This window comes from Phoca vitulina, unplaced genomic scaffold, assembly GCF_004348235.1.
Source record: "Phoca vitulina isolate PV1807 unplaced genomic scaffold, GSC_HSeal_1.0 scaffold59, whole genome shotgun sequence".
Classification (NCBI taxonomy): Eukaryota; Metazoa; Chordata; class Mammalia; order Carnivora; family Phocidae; genus Phoca; species Phoca vitulina.
This window is the reverse complement of record NW_022589762.1, coordinates 6,871,179-6,890,498: the sequence shown is the minus strand read 5'-3', so window position 1 is coordinate 6,890,498 and position 19,320 is coordinate 6,871,179. Positions and strand designations below refer to the sequence as shown.

Genomic DNA, 19,320 nt, shown 5'->3' with positions numbered 1-19,320 from the left:
CGCTTACCTTAGAGCCTAATGCTGTAACAGCCGGGTGACATTTGGGATGGAATGCCCTTAAGTGCAAAGGCTTCTCTTCTGATCTGGGATGAAGGAGGAAGATGTGGTCAGTACATCTGGGGGGGGGGGGGTCAGTGTTTAATGAAGGAAACAGAAGACAGACGGTCCCACGATGATCCCTGTACATGTGCAGGGTTATTCCATGTGTGGCTCCTTATGGAGGGGGAGTGGTTAATCTGCTCATGGCCTCCTGCGTTCTGGGTCATTCCCTCCTGCTGTTAGGATGCTCGGGAAATGGAAGCTAATTCAGTCATTAATCCTAGCCTAAGCCAAGCCGAATCAGACAGATACGCTGAGATCTTCCTCCCTCAAACGCAGAGTGTAATGCCCTCCAGGACCAAAGGGCTGTGGTTTATCTGCGCTGCCCCTCACCTTCCTGGTTTGGGTAATCGCCAACTGCCCAGACCTTGTCTGCATATGTACATAGGTACACATCCAAACTGTTCTGCTGTGATGACTGGAACCAAGGGGAACAGGGCTGGAAGGTTTCTGAAGGAGAAAGTTTTGATGTAAGTGAAACTGGAATGCCAGCCTGAATCTGAATCCCAGCTCGGCCACCAAGGGATGTCTAAACTTGGGCGAATCATGTGACGTCTCCTGTCCCTTCAGTTTTCTCATTGGATCTCTTTGAATTGTTTCGAGGAAGCATCTTACACATGGTGGACACTTAATATTGGTCAAGGACATAAGTGATTCAGTTTTGGTTACTATTCTAGTTCCTTAATTTCAGATCTGGAGATCTCTAAAGCACTTTTGTCTTTTTCTGGCCTCTAGGCTGACCTGTCTATAAATGAGGTGCAGTCTCCCATCCAAGTGATGCCCATCTCCCTCCTGGCCTGGCTTCATGGACCAGTGGCAGATCGTGACACCTGCCTGTTGTCACATGCCCTGGGGAGCCCCCCTTTAGAAGGCTTTTTTTTTTTTTTTTTCTTTTCTTCTTTCTGGAGTCTCTGGAAAGCTCTCTCAAACACCTTACCAGGCTGACTGGTCACTCGCCTGGAATCAGAGACACCTTCGCCTCCCTAGGTCTTCAATCTTTGTGCCCTGGTTTGAGTGGGCAGTCTCGCCCGTTACACTGAATTCTGGATTTTAAAATCCTCATCGGGCTTGAAGTGTTTTCATGTCAGTTGTTATAGTAAGTCCCTTTTCAAAGTGAATAATCAGCGTCATTGATCTGCTTTCTAAACCTGGACTTTCACATCTCAAGTTTGAAGGGAGGCACTCCCGTACCTTTTCTCCTGTGCTTTGGTGGGAAATGCTATACATCGTTCAACTCTAAGCACATTCTGGCCTATGAACCTACAGGAGGAAGAGAGAATATAAACCGGCTCTCTTCCTTGCTGGTGCGGTATCGGAAAACTCAAGAGGGAAGTTCTTCTTGGGGTCTAACCTAACTCCCTCCAGAGCAACTGCCTATTGGTGAAGGAGCAGATCAACTGGTATGCATTTGATTGGCCCCGCTGGGTCTCATGTACCTGGAGATTTGTCTCCAGAGCCTCATTTTGAGCTCCCATGTCCTAGGCAATGGAGCCAGTGGGAGGACTGGAAAATATCTTCTTTTTTTTTTTTTTTGCCAAAAGCAGAATCTTTCTTTATTATTAAACAGCAGTACAGGAAAACCTAATGCTCTGTCCGACACAACTGAAATCTGGGAGGCCAGGGGGAGGGCAGCAGACACTAAGGAGAAACACCAAAGAAACCCCAGATGGGAAGCACCCCGCTCACCCACGTGCCCCATCCCTCAGTCCTGCCTCTGCTCCAGGAACCCAGGGGATGCCAAGGATTATATTGTAGGCAGTCACCGTCTTCAGGGGCAAGAGAAGGAGTGGGGCGAGTGGGTGTGTGCAACTGCCGGGGAGCAGAAGCCTGGGCCGGGGCTTTGGACGTTTCTGCCCATCTTGCCCGTATGGGTCAGTGCTCAGGAGGCTGAGGCCCGACTGGCACAACCACAGGGGCCCAGCCTGGGTGGATGCAGAGAGGGAGGGTAGGGGTGTAGGCCCCAGGAGCCCCAGACCCGACAGAGGGGCTCTCCTGGCACACCAAGGGACTCCACACACCAGGACAGCCTGGCCAGAGAGCGGGCATGGGGAGGCCCTCTAACACTGACCCAAGAGAGACTGAGGGGCAGGGGGCTTCATGAGAAGCCAGGAGCCCGAGGAGGGAGCCACACAGTCACCCTTCAGGCATTGGTCGGGAAAAGGAAGAGAAGAACCCTGGGTCTGCCTGATCAGCTTCTGTGGCCTCTCTGGCTCTATTTCCTTTGGTCCCCTCCTCACCTGACCCTGTCAGCAGCAACGGAAGAGGGGAGTCCCCGAGCACAGGGGTACACTGAGATTTCACTCCAGGAGGAATGCTGCCCTGCCCTGAGGACCCACACGGGCCCGGCAGTCAGGACCAGGGAACTCCATGGTGGCCAGGAGCCTTGCTCAGCCTCTCCAGAAAGGAGGTGCTGCCACTCCCAGGGACTCCTTGCTGGGGCTGGCAGAAGGCTGGGGTGGGCACTGGATGGGGCCTCAGTTCTTGAGGATGGTCTCGTAGGCCTGGTACACGTGTTGGGACACCTCTGGCGCTCGACATTTCAGGGACAGCGTGAAGCTGGGGTTGCCCGGCTGGATACGCAGCTCCGCCAGCACCCAGATGCCGTTGGTCAGCTTCAGGGACTGGTAGAGCATGTCCTGGCCCTCCACGTTCCTCTTGGCGACCGTGAAGATGTTGCTGCTCTGTAGCCTGCTGCTCACAGCCTCCGCATTGAGGGGGCAGTCTCTGATCTGGAACTGGGCTTCATTTTCATTGGGAATGTCCTTCCACGTGGCCAGGAACATCTGCCGGTCCATCTTCCCGTCCTCCACAAAGAGGATGTGCAGTGGGTACAAAGTGCTGAAGTAGAAGACGTCAATGTTGTTCTTCACGGCCACCTGGGGGTTGTTCAGAGGCTCCATCTTCATGACCGAGCCCACCGTGTTGAGAGGCAGGGATATCTCCACAGTCTGGTTGGGGCTGAGTGGTGCGTGCACCTGGAGGGGGGCAGCAGGGGCCAGGCCGAAGCTGTTGCGGTTAAACTGGATGGCAAAGTCAGTCATGACCTGTAGGGCCTTGTTGGTCAGCTGCAGGTTCATGGAGATGGAGCCCACCTGGCGGGTGAAGGTACCTGAAATCTCCAACCCCTTGGCCTTCATGGCTGGAAGCCACACTGCTTTGGGGGCCACATATGACCCTGACAGCGTGCCCACGCCACTGGTCAGGTCAAAGAGGTCACTCAGGCCACTGCCCATGGATGCTCCTAGGTTGGCTGGGACTGCTGCTGCTGGGGGTGCCACAAAGTTGGGGCCCCCAATCAGGCTGTCGAGGCCTCCACCAAGAAGGTCCACAGCTCCCATCTGCACTGAGGAGGTGGCCAGGGGTGGGCCGCTCACCGGGGGGCCGAGGTCCAGGTTGAGGAGGTCACCCAGCAGGTCGCCCTGGGTGGGGATGACATCTGGCTGCTCACCAGAGGGCGCTCCGACAGGGGCCGTCTCAGGGCTCTCTGTGCTCTCGCTCGAGGCAGTGCGAGGTGGCAGGCTCTTGTGCACAACGCCCCGGCCCCCCTCCACAAAGGCACTGGGAGGCTTATGGTAGACGGACGCCAGGGTGCCAATGTAGCAGATGAGCTCGTCCAGCAGTGTGGGCTCAATGAGGTCCGTCTCTTCAGAGATGAGTGGCTTCTCAGCCAACACCACCTCCTTGGCAGCCACTGGGTCTGTGGAGAGCAGACGCCAGTAGATGTAGCCACGGTCCCGCAAATCCGGGTTATCAGAGTCCTGAGTGGCCAAGCTGAGGACCTGCTGCACCAGCTCCTGGGTCTCTGTAGGCTTCTTCAGAAACAATTTCACGATGGCTGTCAGTAGCTGCAGCTGGACCTGGGTGCTCTCATCATGGAAGCCCTCCAGGAAGCTCTCCAGCAGCTCATCAGCATTGTCAATTCGTTCGGCGTACTCGCCTACAATCCAAATCATGGCAGCCCGGGCCTCAGGCTCATCCAGGGAGTCCAGGTTCTCACACAGTGTGGCGATCACGCTCTCATACTTGTTGGGGTACTTGCGGAAGATGTCCTTGATGACCACAATGGCTTCCTGGACCACATAGTTGACCTTGGTCTGGATGAGATCGAGCAGCGTGCTCACACAGCGCTCTGCAGATTGCTCCACCTTGATGGCACAGCGCCCAATGGCTCGCACAGCCTTCCGTACAAAGTCCACATCCACCTCTGTTGCATACTCTTTCAACTCTGCCAGGAGCTGGGCGATGTTGGCCTGGGAGGCCAGGCGGATCATGATATCCAGCTTCTCCAGCTTCACATAGATGGGGTCATTGTATTTCACAAAGAAGACCTTCATTTCGTGCTTCAGGATCTCAGGCCTTTTCTGTACGATGAGGTTGATGTTGCGCAGGGCCATGTACTGCAGCTCAGGCTCGGCTGACAGCAGCGTGACCAGGGGCGGGGCCAGCTTCTTCAGCAGCGTGCCATAGTAGTCCAGGTCCTTGGACAACATCTCCATGAACTTCATCAACACCTTCACAGCAGACAGCACCACAGCAGAGTTGGTGTGGGAGAGCGTGGGGGTGACCCGCTCACAGATGCTCTGGGCCTCCCGGTCATCCTTGGGCGTATAGTTGGCCAGGCAGTCCAGGATGAAGATCTGGCCCCACTCGGTGCACTCGTTCAGGGCTGTCAGCAGCTTATTAATGGACTGCGGGTTCAGATCAAGCAGGTTGCTGCTGGGGTGAGACTCAGCGATCTCTGAGAGGGCAGCCACTGCGTTTGCCACCACCATGGGGTTCGAGTCAGAGATGAGGTCTTTCAGGGTGTCCAGGAAACCCTGGTCCTCTACCAGCTGGGCATTGATGTTGTGGAGCTTGGCTACACACACAGCTGCTGTTTTGCGCATGTATGGGTCCTCGTCCTTCAGGCACTTCCGGAGTGGCTCACACAGGTACTCTGTGATCTTGTCAACGCAGATGCAGCCCATGGTCCGCACAGCCAGGGCCCGGATCAGGGGATTAGGATCCTCACAATCCTTCACAAAGGTGTTGACAGCCATGATGGCCATGTCGGGCTGACTCTTGGCGTAGTTCATCAAATACAAGTACACCAGCTTCTTCAGCTCCAGGTTGTCTGTCTGCATGCAGTTCACCACGTCAGGGAAGAGGGCACTGACATCTTTGCCCACGGTCATTGACGCAACCACTTTCTTTACCACCTCCTCCTTCTTCTCCTTCTTGTCACTGCTGAGCTCTGCCTTCAGCTCGAAGATCTCCCCTTTCTTGGTCGTGGTGAAATACTTTGAGTCAGTCATTTTGGTCCCTTATCTGTGCCAGACTCCACAGGTCCGAATGGCTCCCGGCACCATGGTGCGGCTCGGCTCGCCAGCAAAATGTCCGCGGCCTCGTCCTCCCGCTCCCCCGGTGCGTCTGTGCCGCCGGCCGCTCAGAGCCCCGTGGCTGTCACCTGCCGAGCGGACTGGAAAATATCTTCTTTATGGGCCTGAGGAGGAGGGAGTCTGGCAATTTTGCAGATTGGGGCTCTTTTCCCAGTGTTGTTTGAGACTCAGGAGAGTTGTGTGACTTTTCCCAGATCTTGCATTTCAGTGTTTGTGGCTGGTTTGGGTTCCTCCATTTCTGTCTCCCGTGGCATTGATAAACAGGCCAGCTTACTGTTTTCTGCAGAGTCACATTTTCCTTGGTGGGCTGCATGAGACGTCTGCAGGTCATCTTGTCCTACAGGCTTCCTGTGTCCATGTCCTTCAAACATCTTCCCAGAGACTTCTCCATCACTTCACATAATATGTCCCTATGCTTCGTAGTGACAAGGTTCTTTCTAGAGTCTGACTTGAACCTCTCTTGCTGCCATCACAAGCCCTTGGTCCACCTAGTCCTGGCCTCTAGAGAGACCAAGAACAGCTGTTGCGGCCCCGCCCCTGTTCCTTCCTTGTTCTTGTTGGGGTATCACCTCCATGCATCCAGCTCGTGAATCCCCCAGCAATTTCTTTGTCACTAGATCACATTGCAAGCTCCTGTCCAAATGCTGTCTGGCCGCTTCCTGTTCCAGGCATCCCCCTCCCACCTGAGTATTTGTGTTTCGGATTATTTATCCCCAGATGCAATGGCCACATTTTTCCAGGTTGAATCTGCTTGTTGTTACTTCCTGCCTGGGTCTGCTAACATCTCCAGGTCCCTTTTGCAGCCTCCGCTTGCTGGGCGGTGTGCAGACCGAATGGAGCGAGCAGGACAGGGAGAGCCTGTTCTCCTGCTGAGAGGGGCCCCACCCCCTGAAGTCAAGGCCCTCCCCAGGAGGACATCTGAACCGATGAGCACAGAAAGCCATCAAATGCTGCCAGTAGGGGGACGACCTACGTGGAAACCTGTCCCAGCTGTTCGGCTTTCTCGTAGTCTCCTGAGCCGAGGACAAGGGGACGCCTTCCTGCCCTCTTGGCCTTGGCTCTGTCCGAACAGCCATCACCAGTTCTAATTAAATACTCCGCAGATGAAGCCACCGTGCCAGAGAAGGGGGTTGGGGCCATTTCCTGTCCAGGGAGGGGGCCAGGCCAGAATGGCAGGGCCACACAAGTTAAATGCAGAGGGAGAGCGAATGCTCCCCCCGTTTTTTTTCTTTTGGAAAAGGAAGAGTTTATTTCATTTTAGTTTTTCCTCTTTTATTTTATTGTAAGCCCCGATGACTCAGAACGTCAGAGTTGCAAGGGACCTTTGAGAGTCTTTAATGCTCATCTTATTTTACACATGGAGGCCCATGGAAGTTTGGTAACTTTCTCCAATTCCCAGAAGCATTATAAATGGCCCCCTGCCCTCTCGATGGGTGCTGAGTATTAGGCGTGGAAAGTTAAAATCTCTCAAGACTAGGAGACGCTCAGCAACAGATGCCTGTCCAAACAAGCATGTCTTCCCCCTGCTGTTCTTTCTTCATGCCTCCCCTTGACCCAGAGCTAGAAGGCGAAGTCGGGTGCCGCGGTGGTAACTCTCTAGCCTCCCGGGGCTCTTGGTTGACCTTGATTAAGTTGAGGTCCAGGGGTGTGAATGCGGGGGAGTCGGATGCTCCTCCCAAGAGCCAGAGCGTGGCACAACCTGAGTGGCAGGGGGAAGCCGTTAAAGACGGAGCTCCTCGTGCATCCTGCCCCCCTGCCCCGGTTCTCTTTCTCCCTATCCCAGCACAGCTTCTGAGTTTTGAACATGATGCTATTTAGGAGGCTTCCTTAGAAGATGCTGATGAATTTGGAGTGATTTTAAAATTCATCTGGGAAAATAAACAGCTGCAGCTTGAAACATAAACACACACATTTGTGCTGCTGTGTCCCCACCCCCCCAACCCCAGCCATCTAGGAAAAGCGAACACACCCAAACCACGTAGAAACACAGAAACCTGTGTGGTTGGGCTGGACGAGCGCAGCGAAGGGAAAGGGATGCGCTGTCCTTCGGACTGGCATGTATCGCGCCAGGAGGTCGCATGGTCTTAAGAACGTGCGTCTGGACTCTTAGAGACCTTTGCATCCCTGGTTCGTGGGAACTCCTCGCAAGACAGGGCTGTCTCTCTTTTCTGAAAACCTTCTGCTCTCCGAGGGAAGGGGGAGGAGAAAGGGGACAAGCATTTGTGGTCACCTGAGTACACGCCGGACTCATTCTCTTCAAGCTGTTGTGAAAGTTTTCCAATTTTATAGAAACTGAGGTTTTTGGAGATGGAGCTCCGTTTGAGAGCCCTGCACTTTCCAGGACACTGTGCTGCCAGTGGGGTCCCCTGGCGTCTGTGGGCCTTCCTGACTAAGGATCTTGGAATCCCTAGTCTTTGAGGGACCATGTGATTTTGCGGGTTAGCTGTGAACCTATGACATGCATCTGTTTCCTCCTCTGAAGATGGAAGTCATGCGATTTGGCTATTTGACTCAGTTGTTAGAATTCCTAAGAACATGAAGTCTGTAGTCCTCTGAGCTGTGATCAGGGATGACTATTAAAGCAGTATTTGCTGGCCTCTGAGCTGGAAGCACCATCCAGAGGGGTTGTTTTCATTAGTCTACTGTGCATCTACCATGCCTGGGCACTTGCTGGGCTGAACGCAGAACCCCAGCTCAGGCAGACAGCAGGGAGGGTCTCTCCCACCTTAGCGAGAGACAGCCAGCTTTTTGGCTGCAGCTTGGTTTTACATCCCCCTACCTCCTTTTTTCTGCCTTTAAGAACTCCTCTTTCAACCCTGTTACCCCTCAGTTATGACCTGCTCACTCTGCCTCTTCATAGCCAGGCTTAAACTTCCTGTTGAAGTGTAACATATATCAGAAAAACATAAGTGTACAAAGTGTAAGTATGTAACCAAGTGGATACATGTGTGTAACTGCCACCCAGATGAAGAAATAGAATATTTCCAGCCCTCCAAAAGCCCCATTGGGCTTCTGCCCAGTCATGGGCCCCTGTCCAAAGGTCATAATATCCTACTAGCTTCATGCGTGAGTATTGCCTATTTCTGAATCATTCAGAATAAGTGGAATCACTCAGTATATACTTAGTTCCTGGCTTTTGTTGTTGTTGTTGTTAAACATTATGTGTGTGAGATTCATCTATATTGTGTATAGTGGTGGTTTATTCATTGCTATAAAGGTATTTATTTTGTTGTTTGAGTGTACCACAATTTACTTATTCATTGTCAGTGGATGTTAGGGTTGTTTCCTGCTTTAGGCTATGAACAGTGTTGCTTTGACTGTTCTTTTTTTTTTTTTTCAGTCAACTTCAATTCTTTTTTTTTTATCACTGAAGAATAAAAAATGTTTTTTTCTATCATACAGAGGTAGGCCATTGTAGGGATTGAATTAAAAAAACATTTAAAATTATCTCAATCATTGTGATGGTCTATTAATTGAACATCTTACCACGGGGATCTATTAAGTTTTTTTTTTCTTTCTTTTTATTAACATATAATATATTATTTGTTTCAGGGGTACAGGTCTGTGATTCATCAGTCTTACACAATTCACAGCACTCACCATAGCACATACCCTCCCTAATGTCCATCACCCAGCGACGCCATCCCTCCAACCCGCCTCCACTCCGGCAACCCTCAGATTGTTTCCTATGATTAAACGTCTCCTATGGTTTGTCTCCCTCTCTGGTTTCACCTTGTTTCATTTTTCCCTCCCTTCCCCTATGATCCTCTGTCTTGTTTCTCAAATTCCACATATCCGTGAGATCGTATGATATTTGTCTTTCTCTGATTGACTTATTTCGCTTAGCATAATACCCTCTAGTTCTATCCATGTTGTTGCAAATGGCAAGATTTCATTTTTTTGATGGCTGCATAATATTCCATTGTATATATATACCACATCTTCTTTATCCATTCATCTGTTGATGGACATCTGGGCTCTTTCCATAGTTTGGCTATTGTGGACATCGTTGCTATAAATATTGGGGTGCAGATGCCCCTTCGGATCACTACATTTGTATCTTTGGGGTAAATACCCAGTAGTGCAATTCCTGGGTCATACGGTAGCTCTATTTTCAACTTTTTGAGGAACCTCCATACTGTTTTCCAGAGCGGCTGCACCAGCTTGCATTCCCACCAACAGTGTAGGAGGGTTCCCCTTTCTCCACATCCCCGCCAACATCTGTCGTTTCCTGACTTTTTAATTTTAGCCATTCTGACTGGTGTGAGGTGGTATCTCATTAAGGTTTTGATTTGTATTTCCCTGATGCTGAGTGATATTGAGCACTTTTTCTGTTGGCCATTTGGATGTCTTCTTTGCAGAAATGTCTGTTCATGGCTTTGACTGTTCTTTTACAAATCTTTTGGTGAAGCACTTCTGATGGGTATATACTTTGGGGGGGAAGTGCTGGGTCATATGGTATATGTATGTTTGCTTAGCTTTAGTAGACACAACTGACTAGTTTCCGAAGATTTTGTATCAATTTATACCCTCCATGAGCAGTGTATAAGAGTTCCAATTTCTCCACATACTTGACAACAGTTGGTATTGTCAGTCATTTTAATTTTAGCCATTCTGGTTACATCTGTAGTGGTATCTCAGTGGGGTTTCAATCTTCATTCTCTGATGGCTAATGAGATGAAAACCTTTTCATATGTATTGTTTTTTTCCCCCAGCCATTTGGATATCCTCTTTTGTGAAGTGCTTCTTCATGCCTTTTGACCTTTTTAAAAGATGAGTTGTCTGCCCTTTCCTCATTGATTTGAGGGAGTTCTTCATGTATTCTTGATACAGGTCTTGTACTGAGTATCTGTTTTCTAAATATCTTTTTTCCACTCTGTGGTTTTCCTTTCACTCTTTGTGTCTTTTGGTGGAGAGAGGTTCTTAACTTTATTCTAGTCCAATCTATCGATTTTTTTCTTATGATTAGTGCTTTTTGTGCTCTGTTTAAGAAATCATCACCTATATGGTACAAGTCATGAATATATTCTTTAATGTTATCTCCCAGAACTTTATTGATTAATACTTCACATTTGGACTACAATCCATATAGAATTGATTTTTTTCTTGCCTGTGTGGCATGGTGTGAGTCGAGATTAATTTTTTCCCCCACGTGGATGCCTGATTGCCCCAAGAGCATTTATTGAAAGAACCATCCTTTTCTATGGCTCTGCAGTGTTCCATGTCATCAAACGTGTGTGGGGCTGCTTCTGGATTCTCTGTTTTATTCTATGGGTCTGTTTGACCACCTTTGCTCTAATAACTCATTATCTTAATCACTGCACTTTATATTAAGTATCTCATAGACTTTCAAAGTTTTTTTTTTTTTTTTTTTTACTATTTCCATTTTTTATCTTAGGCAAGCTCCTTTAGTCTGCCTTCCATTCCCACCACTCTGCCCTGAATGCCCTTGTAGAGATGAGCATTGCTGTCCGGTTGGTGCTAAAACCTAACAGAGATATTTTAGTTCTCAGCTTCCCTACCCTTATAGCAACATCCAGCACAACTGACCATTCCTTCCTGTTTGAAACACCATCTAACCTGATACCACACTCTCCTGATTTCCCTCCTACTTCTCTGACCACCTCCTCTAAGTCTTCCTGGCTGAGTTATTCTGCTGGGTTATTTTAAGTGTTGGGCTGCTTTGAATCTTGTTTCTAGGCTCCCTTCTCTCATTTTACAGTGACTCCCAAGATGATTTATTTCCAACGTTTCTGCTGCCATCTTCATGGTAAGAGAGCTCCTAAATTTATATCTCCACTTAGAATTTTCTTTAGAGCTTGAAATCATGGATCATCTCTATCAGAGTTTTTTCTCAGTAGTTCACTTACTAAATTATTATTTTAACCCAGAATTAAAAAAAAAGATTTATTATTTATTTGAGAGAGAGAGGAAGGGCAGAGGGAGAGGGACAAGCAGACTCCGTGCTGAATACAGAGCCCAACATGGGACTTGATCTCACCACCCTGAGATCATGACCTGAGCTGAAATCAAGAGTCAATGCTTAACTGATTGAGGCACCCAGGCACCTTAGGAATATGTTTCTTTGTATGGTTTTATTCATGGTTGCTTGAGGGATTACAGTAGATATGCTTATGTTTTTACTGTCTACTCAGAAGCAGTATTTACCACTTCAAGGGGAGTGTAGAAACCTTATCATCTCATAAGTCCCTTTACCCTTCCGGCTTTGTCTCATTGTTTTCTTATGTAATACAGTTCCATAAATTGAAAAACCCATCAGAAACATTATCATTTTTATTTTTAACTACTAAACACATTTTTTAAAAATCAAGAAGAGTGGTATATTTCATTCACTTGGATATTTACCATTTTTGTGGCTGTTTCTTCATTCCTAATGTTCTAAGTTTCCTTTTGATGTCATTTCCGCCTTTTGTCTGAAGTATTTCCTTCACAAGTGCTTTTACAGCAAGTGTGTTGGCAATAAATTATCTTAGATTTCCTTCATCTGAGAAGCCTTTATTTTAACCTTCATTCGTGAATGATATTTTCACAGGATATAGAATTCCAGTTTGATGATTCTTTTCTTTTCTTTTCACACTTGCAAAATGTTATTCTTCTGTCTTCTGGGCCTTCTGTTTCCTGATGAGAAATCTGTAGTCATTCACATCATTGTTTCCTGTTTATCTCTTGTTGTTTTTTTTCTTTGTCTTTAGTTTTGTTAACAGTTTGATCACATGTCTGGGTATGGATTTCTTTGGGTTTACCTATTTGGGATTCAATGGGCTTCTTGAATCTGTACGTTTAAATCTTTCACCAAATTTAGGAGGAAGTTTTCAGTTATTATATTGATTTTTTTTCCCTTGTACTGAACTCTTTTGTCTTCCTGAAGGTTTTGTGGCATTAATGTTGGGTCATTTTGGTAATGTCCCACAGATCTCTGAGGTTCTGTTTGTTGTTTTCAATCATTATTTCCCCTCTGTTATTCAGGTTGGATAATTCCTATTGATTTTTTGAAGGACTCTCTTCCTTCTGTCACCCCCATTCTGCTATCGAGCCCATCAGTGAGCTTTTGATTTCATTTATTCTATTTTTTTCCCTGAAATTTCTATCAAGTTCATTTTATAGCCTCTTTTTTTATCCCTGAAATTTTCTACCTATGTATTTCAAGAGTGTTTCTATCTATGTATTTCAAGTGTTTCAAGAGTCCCTTCTTGAGGCATTTTTATAATAGCTACTTTAAAGTGTTTGTCGGATATTCAGTATCTTTGTTAACTTGGAGTTGGCATCCATTGTCTTTCCCATAAAGGCATTTCCTGGTTCCTTGTATGCGAAGTAATTTTTGATTGTATCCTGGACTTTTCAGTATTACGAGTCTCTGGGTCTTGTTTAAATCCTATTTGTGTTTTAACAGGCAATTGATCTGGTTAGGTTTGGGCTGCAAGTTCTGACCAGTCCTCTGTGGGCTGTGGTTTCAAGGTCAGTTTCATTTTCAAAGCCTTGTGCTATTTGATTCTGTTCTGCAGATGCTACCAAGTGGCCAGTTTGGGACATGGGCAGTGGTCTACGATGTAGTTTAGTCTTTAGAGTATGTAGCATGCTATTTAGGGTCAAATGTGTGCATGTGGAGCCCAGAAGTAAGTGAAGGAGCTCATGAACAGTTTATGGGGTCACTTTGCTGTGCTCCTCTCTCTCCATGATCCTTCTGTACCTTCCAGTCTGCCAGGATCCCTTTTGTCACCTTTTTTCCAGAAACCTTGGAATTTGCTTACCCTCCTCTGCCACATACTTCCTACAATTGCAACTGTGTCTGAGGTCGACTGGTAGGAGGACACAGAGAGAGAAACAGCAACAAGGATTTGCTCCAACTTCTTAGGGGCACAGCTCCTCTGTTTAGAGCAGAGCATTCCTTTCCCTTAGACTTTTAGGGGCCTGTGGGCTAGGGTGCAAAAGAATGGAGAAAAGAAAAAAAATGGGGGTTTACTTCCATTCTCTCTGAGTGTTAAGAGAGTCCTTTTTTATCTCTCAAGTCAAAACTAGAGGGCTCCCTTCGGGGCTCTTTGCGATGCTGATGATACCGACATCTGGCTTTTGGACCACCTCAAGTCTAAGTTGGGGGGATACTGAAGGAGAAAGACACCAGTTTGGTATTAGTTTAAATTCCCTCTTCTTCTTCAGTCTGACTACTACTATTCACTTTTCACTTATACTATTCACTTTTCAGAATTCTCAGATAGCTGCTCCATACCTTCTGTTCAGGTTTAATAGCTTTATTCAGAAGAAAAGAAGCAGGGAGTGTGCTTATGCCGTCTTACCTAGAACTGAGACTCTAGGGAGGCTTGTTTAAAACACAGCTTTCTGGCCCCCACCCTGAGGGCTTCTGATTCAGTTAGTCTCAAGGCCTGAGAATTTGTGTTCCTAATAAGTTCCCAGAGGCTGCTGATGCTGCTTGTCCCAGAACCACATTTTGAGAACCACTGATCTAGTCTATCCTTTAATAAACATGGGAAAACTTTTTATCCAGAGTAGAATATAAGTCAAGTTATTTCATTTTAATAATGTTAAGTACCCAGTGGTTTATTCTTTAATAAGCTGAGCAAGGACAGTGGAAATCCCTTGGTTGAGCAGATGAGATTAAAAGAAATAAAACATTATGGAGTGCCTTGGGGAAAATCCTAGAAGTTAGAGCTGCTCAAAAATAATTAACTTCAGATTAGGTATTTATAAAGACATTGATCTGTTCTGACATGTGCACCTCTCACCTTGGGCTGTGGGTGGAGGGCCCTCCTCTGAGGGGGCCCAGGAGGGTTTATGGCAGGGTCTTGTTCTGTTGCCCGATGCTGTTCCAGTGTGATCAGCTGGAAGCACGTTCTCCTCTGGCCTGTGCACTAGCGGTGAGGATGCCAGCAGCTAGAGCTGCTATTCTGCTAGAGGAATGAGCTCTGCAGCTGCAAGAGGCCTTGCCACTTTTCCCCAGGCCCCTGGGGGAGATTGTCCATGCTGCCAAGGACTCAGTACTGGTGGGAATTACCACCTCTGGGCAGAATTGTTTTCCCAAGTTGCAGGTCTGGGCAGAAAATTAAAAGGGGCCACAGACCAGAGAAGGCACAGACCTGATGAGTCCTTTTTTCCATCTGAGCACGTGCTTTTGCTTGTCCACAGACACACTGCCTCTGAGCGTCTTTTATGTCTGAACTCTTAGCCCCAGGGCATTATTTGCACAACTGCCATGAGTCCTCCAAGCCACCAGGTGGCAGTAAAGAGCTGTGGAATGCTGCTTGTCTAAGTGAAACTCTATCCATGAAGAGTCACTGCCCCACTTTAAGAAGGCTTTATTTCTCCTTTGGCCCTGACCTAAAAAAGCTTCATTTTCCCCCTCTGCTTGGGAGCCCCACTTTGTCATTCCTAAGTTGATTGTGCGTCTGGTGGCTGGCACTCTCAGTGTGGCATGGGGAGGGAGGGGCTGTGGAGAGGAGGGCACATGGTTGGTTCCCAAGAAAACCACAGGTGGAGGAAGGACATTTAGAGTCTAAGAGCCCCATCCTTGTGTAGTAGTCGTGACTCCCGTGGGGGCTCCTAGGCATTCACGCCATACGCTGGCTCATGTTTTAGCAAGTTTCTTCTAGGGGTCCCGTTGCTCCTGTCCTGCTGTTCCCAGCAGCGTATGCACTCCTTGAGGGCAGGGGTCATGTGGCATTAATTTCTGCATCTCTGGGCATGGGCGGTGTACAATAGTGGTTCAGCTCTCCTACTTAGGGGCCAGGCAAGTCTAGATCCAAATCCCTGTGTAAGTCCCAGAAGCTTTATCTCCTTCATTAGGAGTTTGCATTTACATTAAAAAAAAAAAGAGCTGGGGAGCCTGAATGGCTCGGTTGGTTAAGTGTTGGACTCTAGGTTTCTGTTCAAGTCATGATCTCAGGGTTGTGAGATCGAGCCCCGTGTGGGGCTCTCGCTCAGCGTGGAGTCTGCTTAAGACTCTCTCTCCTCCCCCTCTGCCCTTCTCCCCCGCTAAAATAAATAAATAAATCTTAAAAAAAAAAAAAGAAGCCATAGCAGTAGTATGTACCCCACAGGGCTTGTGTGAGGCATGCAGAAGATAATGCTTATGAAGAGCTTAGAGCTGTACTGGGCAAATTGCAATGTACAAAAGACCTTAGTTCCCCTGCTCCTGTCTTGCTCCTCTTCCTTGTTTCCAGAGCTTCTCACAGTGCTTGGCATAGAGAAGGTGCACCTAAAATGTTAGTTGAATGACTAAGAAAATGACTGAAGAGAGCAAACCAGTTATGACTCAGCGACATGGCTCATTGGGCCTCCTGGGGACAGCCGCCCACATGTCCCTGGACACTGGTGGGAATGGGCGGCTGCAGGGCCGTGGGAGGGGCCAGCCCTCAGGATCAGAGTCCCCACTGTGGAAGCAGCGGGTTCTCAGGGTCGGTCCCAGCCCTCTGTGTGTGATCTGCCTGGAATCATACATTTTTACTGAGGGTGCTGCTGTGTCAGGTAGGGTTACTTACCTGAATAATTGAATATTGGAAGATTTAACTTTCACTGTCCCGGATTTCTGTGAATCCATCATTATATTTCATTGGTGTTTGAGGCTAGTGAATGTAGCTCCTTTCCATCTGTGGATTTTGTGGATTACTTATTCATTTTTGCTTTTTTTTTTTTTTTAAGATTCAAGCCTAATTTTTAATTGCTGTTAGATTCAAGAGACATCACATTATAATTTTTTGGTAATTGTGGTGAAATATACATAGTTTAAAAAACTATATGTACGTAAGATTATATATGCAATATTAAATAACATAAAATGTACCATTCTAGCCATTTTTAAGTCTACAGTTCTGTGGCATAAAGTACATTCACGTTGTTATGCAACCATCACCACCATCCATTTCCAGAACTTTTGCATCTTCCCAGACTGAAACTCTGTCCTCTTTCAACACTAACTGCCCACTCCCCCCATCCCCCATCCCTGGCAACCACCATTCTACTTTCTGTTTCAATGACCTTTACTACTCTAGGTACCTCATATACGTGGAATCATACAGTATTTGTCCTTTTGTGACTGTCCTTTTGTGTCCTCTTATTTCACTTAGCGTAATGTCCTCAAGGTCATCCATGTTGCAGCAGGTGTCAGAATTCCCTTCCTCTTTTTTTTTTTTTTTAAAGATTTTATGTTTAAGTAATCTCCACACCCAACATGGGGCTTGAGCTCATGACCCTGAGATCAAGCATGTTCCACCTGCTGAGCCAGCCAGGCACCCCAGAATCCCTTCCTTTTTAAGGCTAGTAGTCCATTGTATGTATAGACCACATTTTTGTTTATCTGTTCATCTGTCAATGGACACTTAGGTTGCTTCCATCTTTCGGCTAGTGTGAGTAATGCTGCTATGAACATGGGTGTACAAGTATCTGTTTGGGGCGCCTGGGTGGCTCAGTTGGTTAAGCGACTGCCTTTTGCTCAGGTCATGAGCCTGGAGTCCCGGGATCGAGTCCCGCATCGGGCTCCCTGCTCAGCAGGGAGTCTGCTTCTCCCTCTCCCGCTCCCCCCCTCTTGTGCTCTCTCTCTCTCTCTCAAATAAATAAATAAAATCTTAAAAAAAAAAAACAACCAAATATCTGTTTGAGCACCTGCTTTTCCTCTTTGCTTTTTGACCTGCTTAGGAGAGTCAGGGTGGCTTAGGTTTGTAGGCTGGGAAGGGCCTCTCCTCCTCAATCGCAGGTCCTGAGTCCCAGGTCACGACTCTATTCTGAGTCGTCTTGGCCCACTGCAGGCATCTACTGGGTGATAGAGTCTGTACTTTCTTCTGGCGATCCCTGCTCATGGAGGGGGCAGCGGCATACATCTCCAGAAAGACAGACACAGGAAAGTTTGCTCTGGCTTTGGATGGAGTCAGCCTTGACAGACTGACATACTTGAGTATGTGTTGATTCGCAGTCAGAGTCTGTAAGTCAGATGGAGGTAGCACTGTCCTGGCTCAGGGTCTTTAGCCACTGCACAGCCCTCACAATCATCCCCATTGTTGCTCATTAAGAACGGCATGGTTCTAAGGGATGCTCCAGAGAACTCCAACCATGCTGGTAGTGTGCTCAGTGGTTAAGGACTGGGACTCTGCATTTAGACTGCTCGGGTCCTCGCCTTGGCTCTGCCACTTACTGAGCCCGCACATGACCAAGCCTTTCTGGGTTTGTGGAGAGAATCAAATTAGATAATGCATTTAAAACCCTTAGCTCAGTGCCTGACATATGGTAAGTTGCTCTGTAGATACTAGGTATTATTATATTTGCTTACGGCCACTTCCCTTTGCCCAGCCCTGGTCATTAGTCAGTAAGCACGAGCCTCGCACATAGCGTGGTCTGTGTCTGTAGTGCATTTTTCCTTCAGTTCTCTCTCTGCAAAAGCCTGACATCAGCTCACCCAACCTGAAGGCCTGGTAAAGCTCTGACACCTTGTAAAGCCTCGCTCCTTCCTAATAACTTTCTGTGTGAGTCAGAGGCCACCCAGAGTGTTTACACTTCCGGACCCCAGCGCTGGGGAAGGGCTGGTGGCTGCCACTGGCTTTGTAAGCTTCCAGGCAGCCGGGGCCAACTGGAGAGGTCAACCCCACCAGAGGAAATTTCGTCCGGCTTCCACGGAATAGGAATATTAATCTGACATGGTGCCAGAGCAGACTGGACCAGAGGGAGATGAAATAGCAGAGCAAGAATGTAGTGCTTTCTGGTAGAATCAGGCAATGGATGGCTGCAGTAAATCGGAACCAGATTTTTGAACATGGGTCTGATGGTGGCGGAGGGGAAGGTAGCCTTCCTGCTTTGGGTCCTCTCTGCTTTCATCCGTGGCCCTGCCCTGGGGCTGTTTGTCCTTCACTGTGCTGGGGGAAGAGAGTGCGTTTGCTGGGCTACCTGCTGGCTTCCTTTTACTTTTGTTTGGTCCATTTTCTGTCCAGATGATCTAGAGCAATTTGCAGGCCCAGTGTGTTGTCCTGGGTCGTGGGTTGGAGAGAAGGGCTATAAGCGATTGCTGTTTCCCTCCAGGGGGAGACTATTAGGCGAGGGGGCAGCACCTTCCCGAAGCAGGCAGGACACCCTGGCCTGGCCCCCAGGAAGAGTTTCCTGGCCTTCGTTTTGCTGTTGCCTGTTCACCACCTCTGGAATGGTGCACAAAGTGTGGGCTGTGCTGGGTCAGGACAGAGATGGCCTCGGGGCCTTAGTGACCCCACCTGGCCTTCCTGCCACCTTGCCACCCTGCTGTGATTGCTCTTCATCAGGCGGTATTTGCAATTAGAGCCGCAGGAAGGAGGGGTGGAGCAGGGGGTGGAGGACAGGCTTTTAGGTGTGCCCTTGGCCGGCATTCACGTTGTCTGCACGAGAGGCTGCTCAGGGAGATGGGCTGAGGACGACAGTTGTGAAACTGGAGCTGCCCTCGTGCTCTGAGCAGACGCCAGTGATTTCATCCTCCGCCCTCATGAATTTTACAGCATCCTGTGGTGGCAGCTAAAATCACTGCCCACCTTGGCTGGGAGCGAGTGTTGCCGGGCACCTTGGCTGGTGAGAGGCCTGGATTCAGAATGCCCCTCCCTAGGGGCACCTGGGTGGCTCAGGCAGTTGAGCGTCCGATTCTTGATTTCGGCTCAGGTCGTGATCTCAGGGCCGTGTGATGGAGCCCCGCTCGTGCTCAGGGCAGAGTCTGCTTGGGATTCTCTCCCTCTGCCCCTCCCCCCACTTGCATATGCACCCTCTAAATAAGTAAGTAAATAAAATCTTTATAAAAAAACAAACACCATTCCCCCCCACCCCCAACCAAAATGCCCTTCCCTTCATTTACTGCTGGCGGGGCCATAGA

General features: G+C 48.2%; 2 protein-coding genes across 2 annotated transcripts in view; one reads left to right on the top strand and one right to left on the bottom strand.

Moving 5' to 3' along the window:
- Positions 1 to 19,320, top strand: part of LOC116623527 (anoctamin-2-like) — a 192,075-nt gene that overhangs the window by 41,462 nt on the left and 131,293 nt on the right. The gene's annotated exons all lie outside the window — the stretch shown is intronic.
- On the bottom strand, positions 2,468 to 5,503 carry LOC116623666 (AP-1 complex subunit beta-1-like). The gene has a single exon (XM_032391033.1). The coding sequence runs from the start codon at positions 5,391 to 5,393 to the stop codon at positions 2,574 to 2,576; it is 2,820 nt and encodes a 939-aa protein (XP_032246924.1). The 5' UTR covers positions 5,394 to 5,503; the 3' UTR covers positions 2,468 to 2,573.

What these genes read in the sequence shown, in the direction of transcription:
- LOC116623666 (XM_032391033.1), bottom strand. Translation starts at nt 5,393, where the DNA reads ATGACTGACTCAAAGTATTTCACCACGACCAAGAAAGGGGAGATCTTC.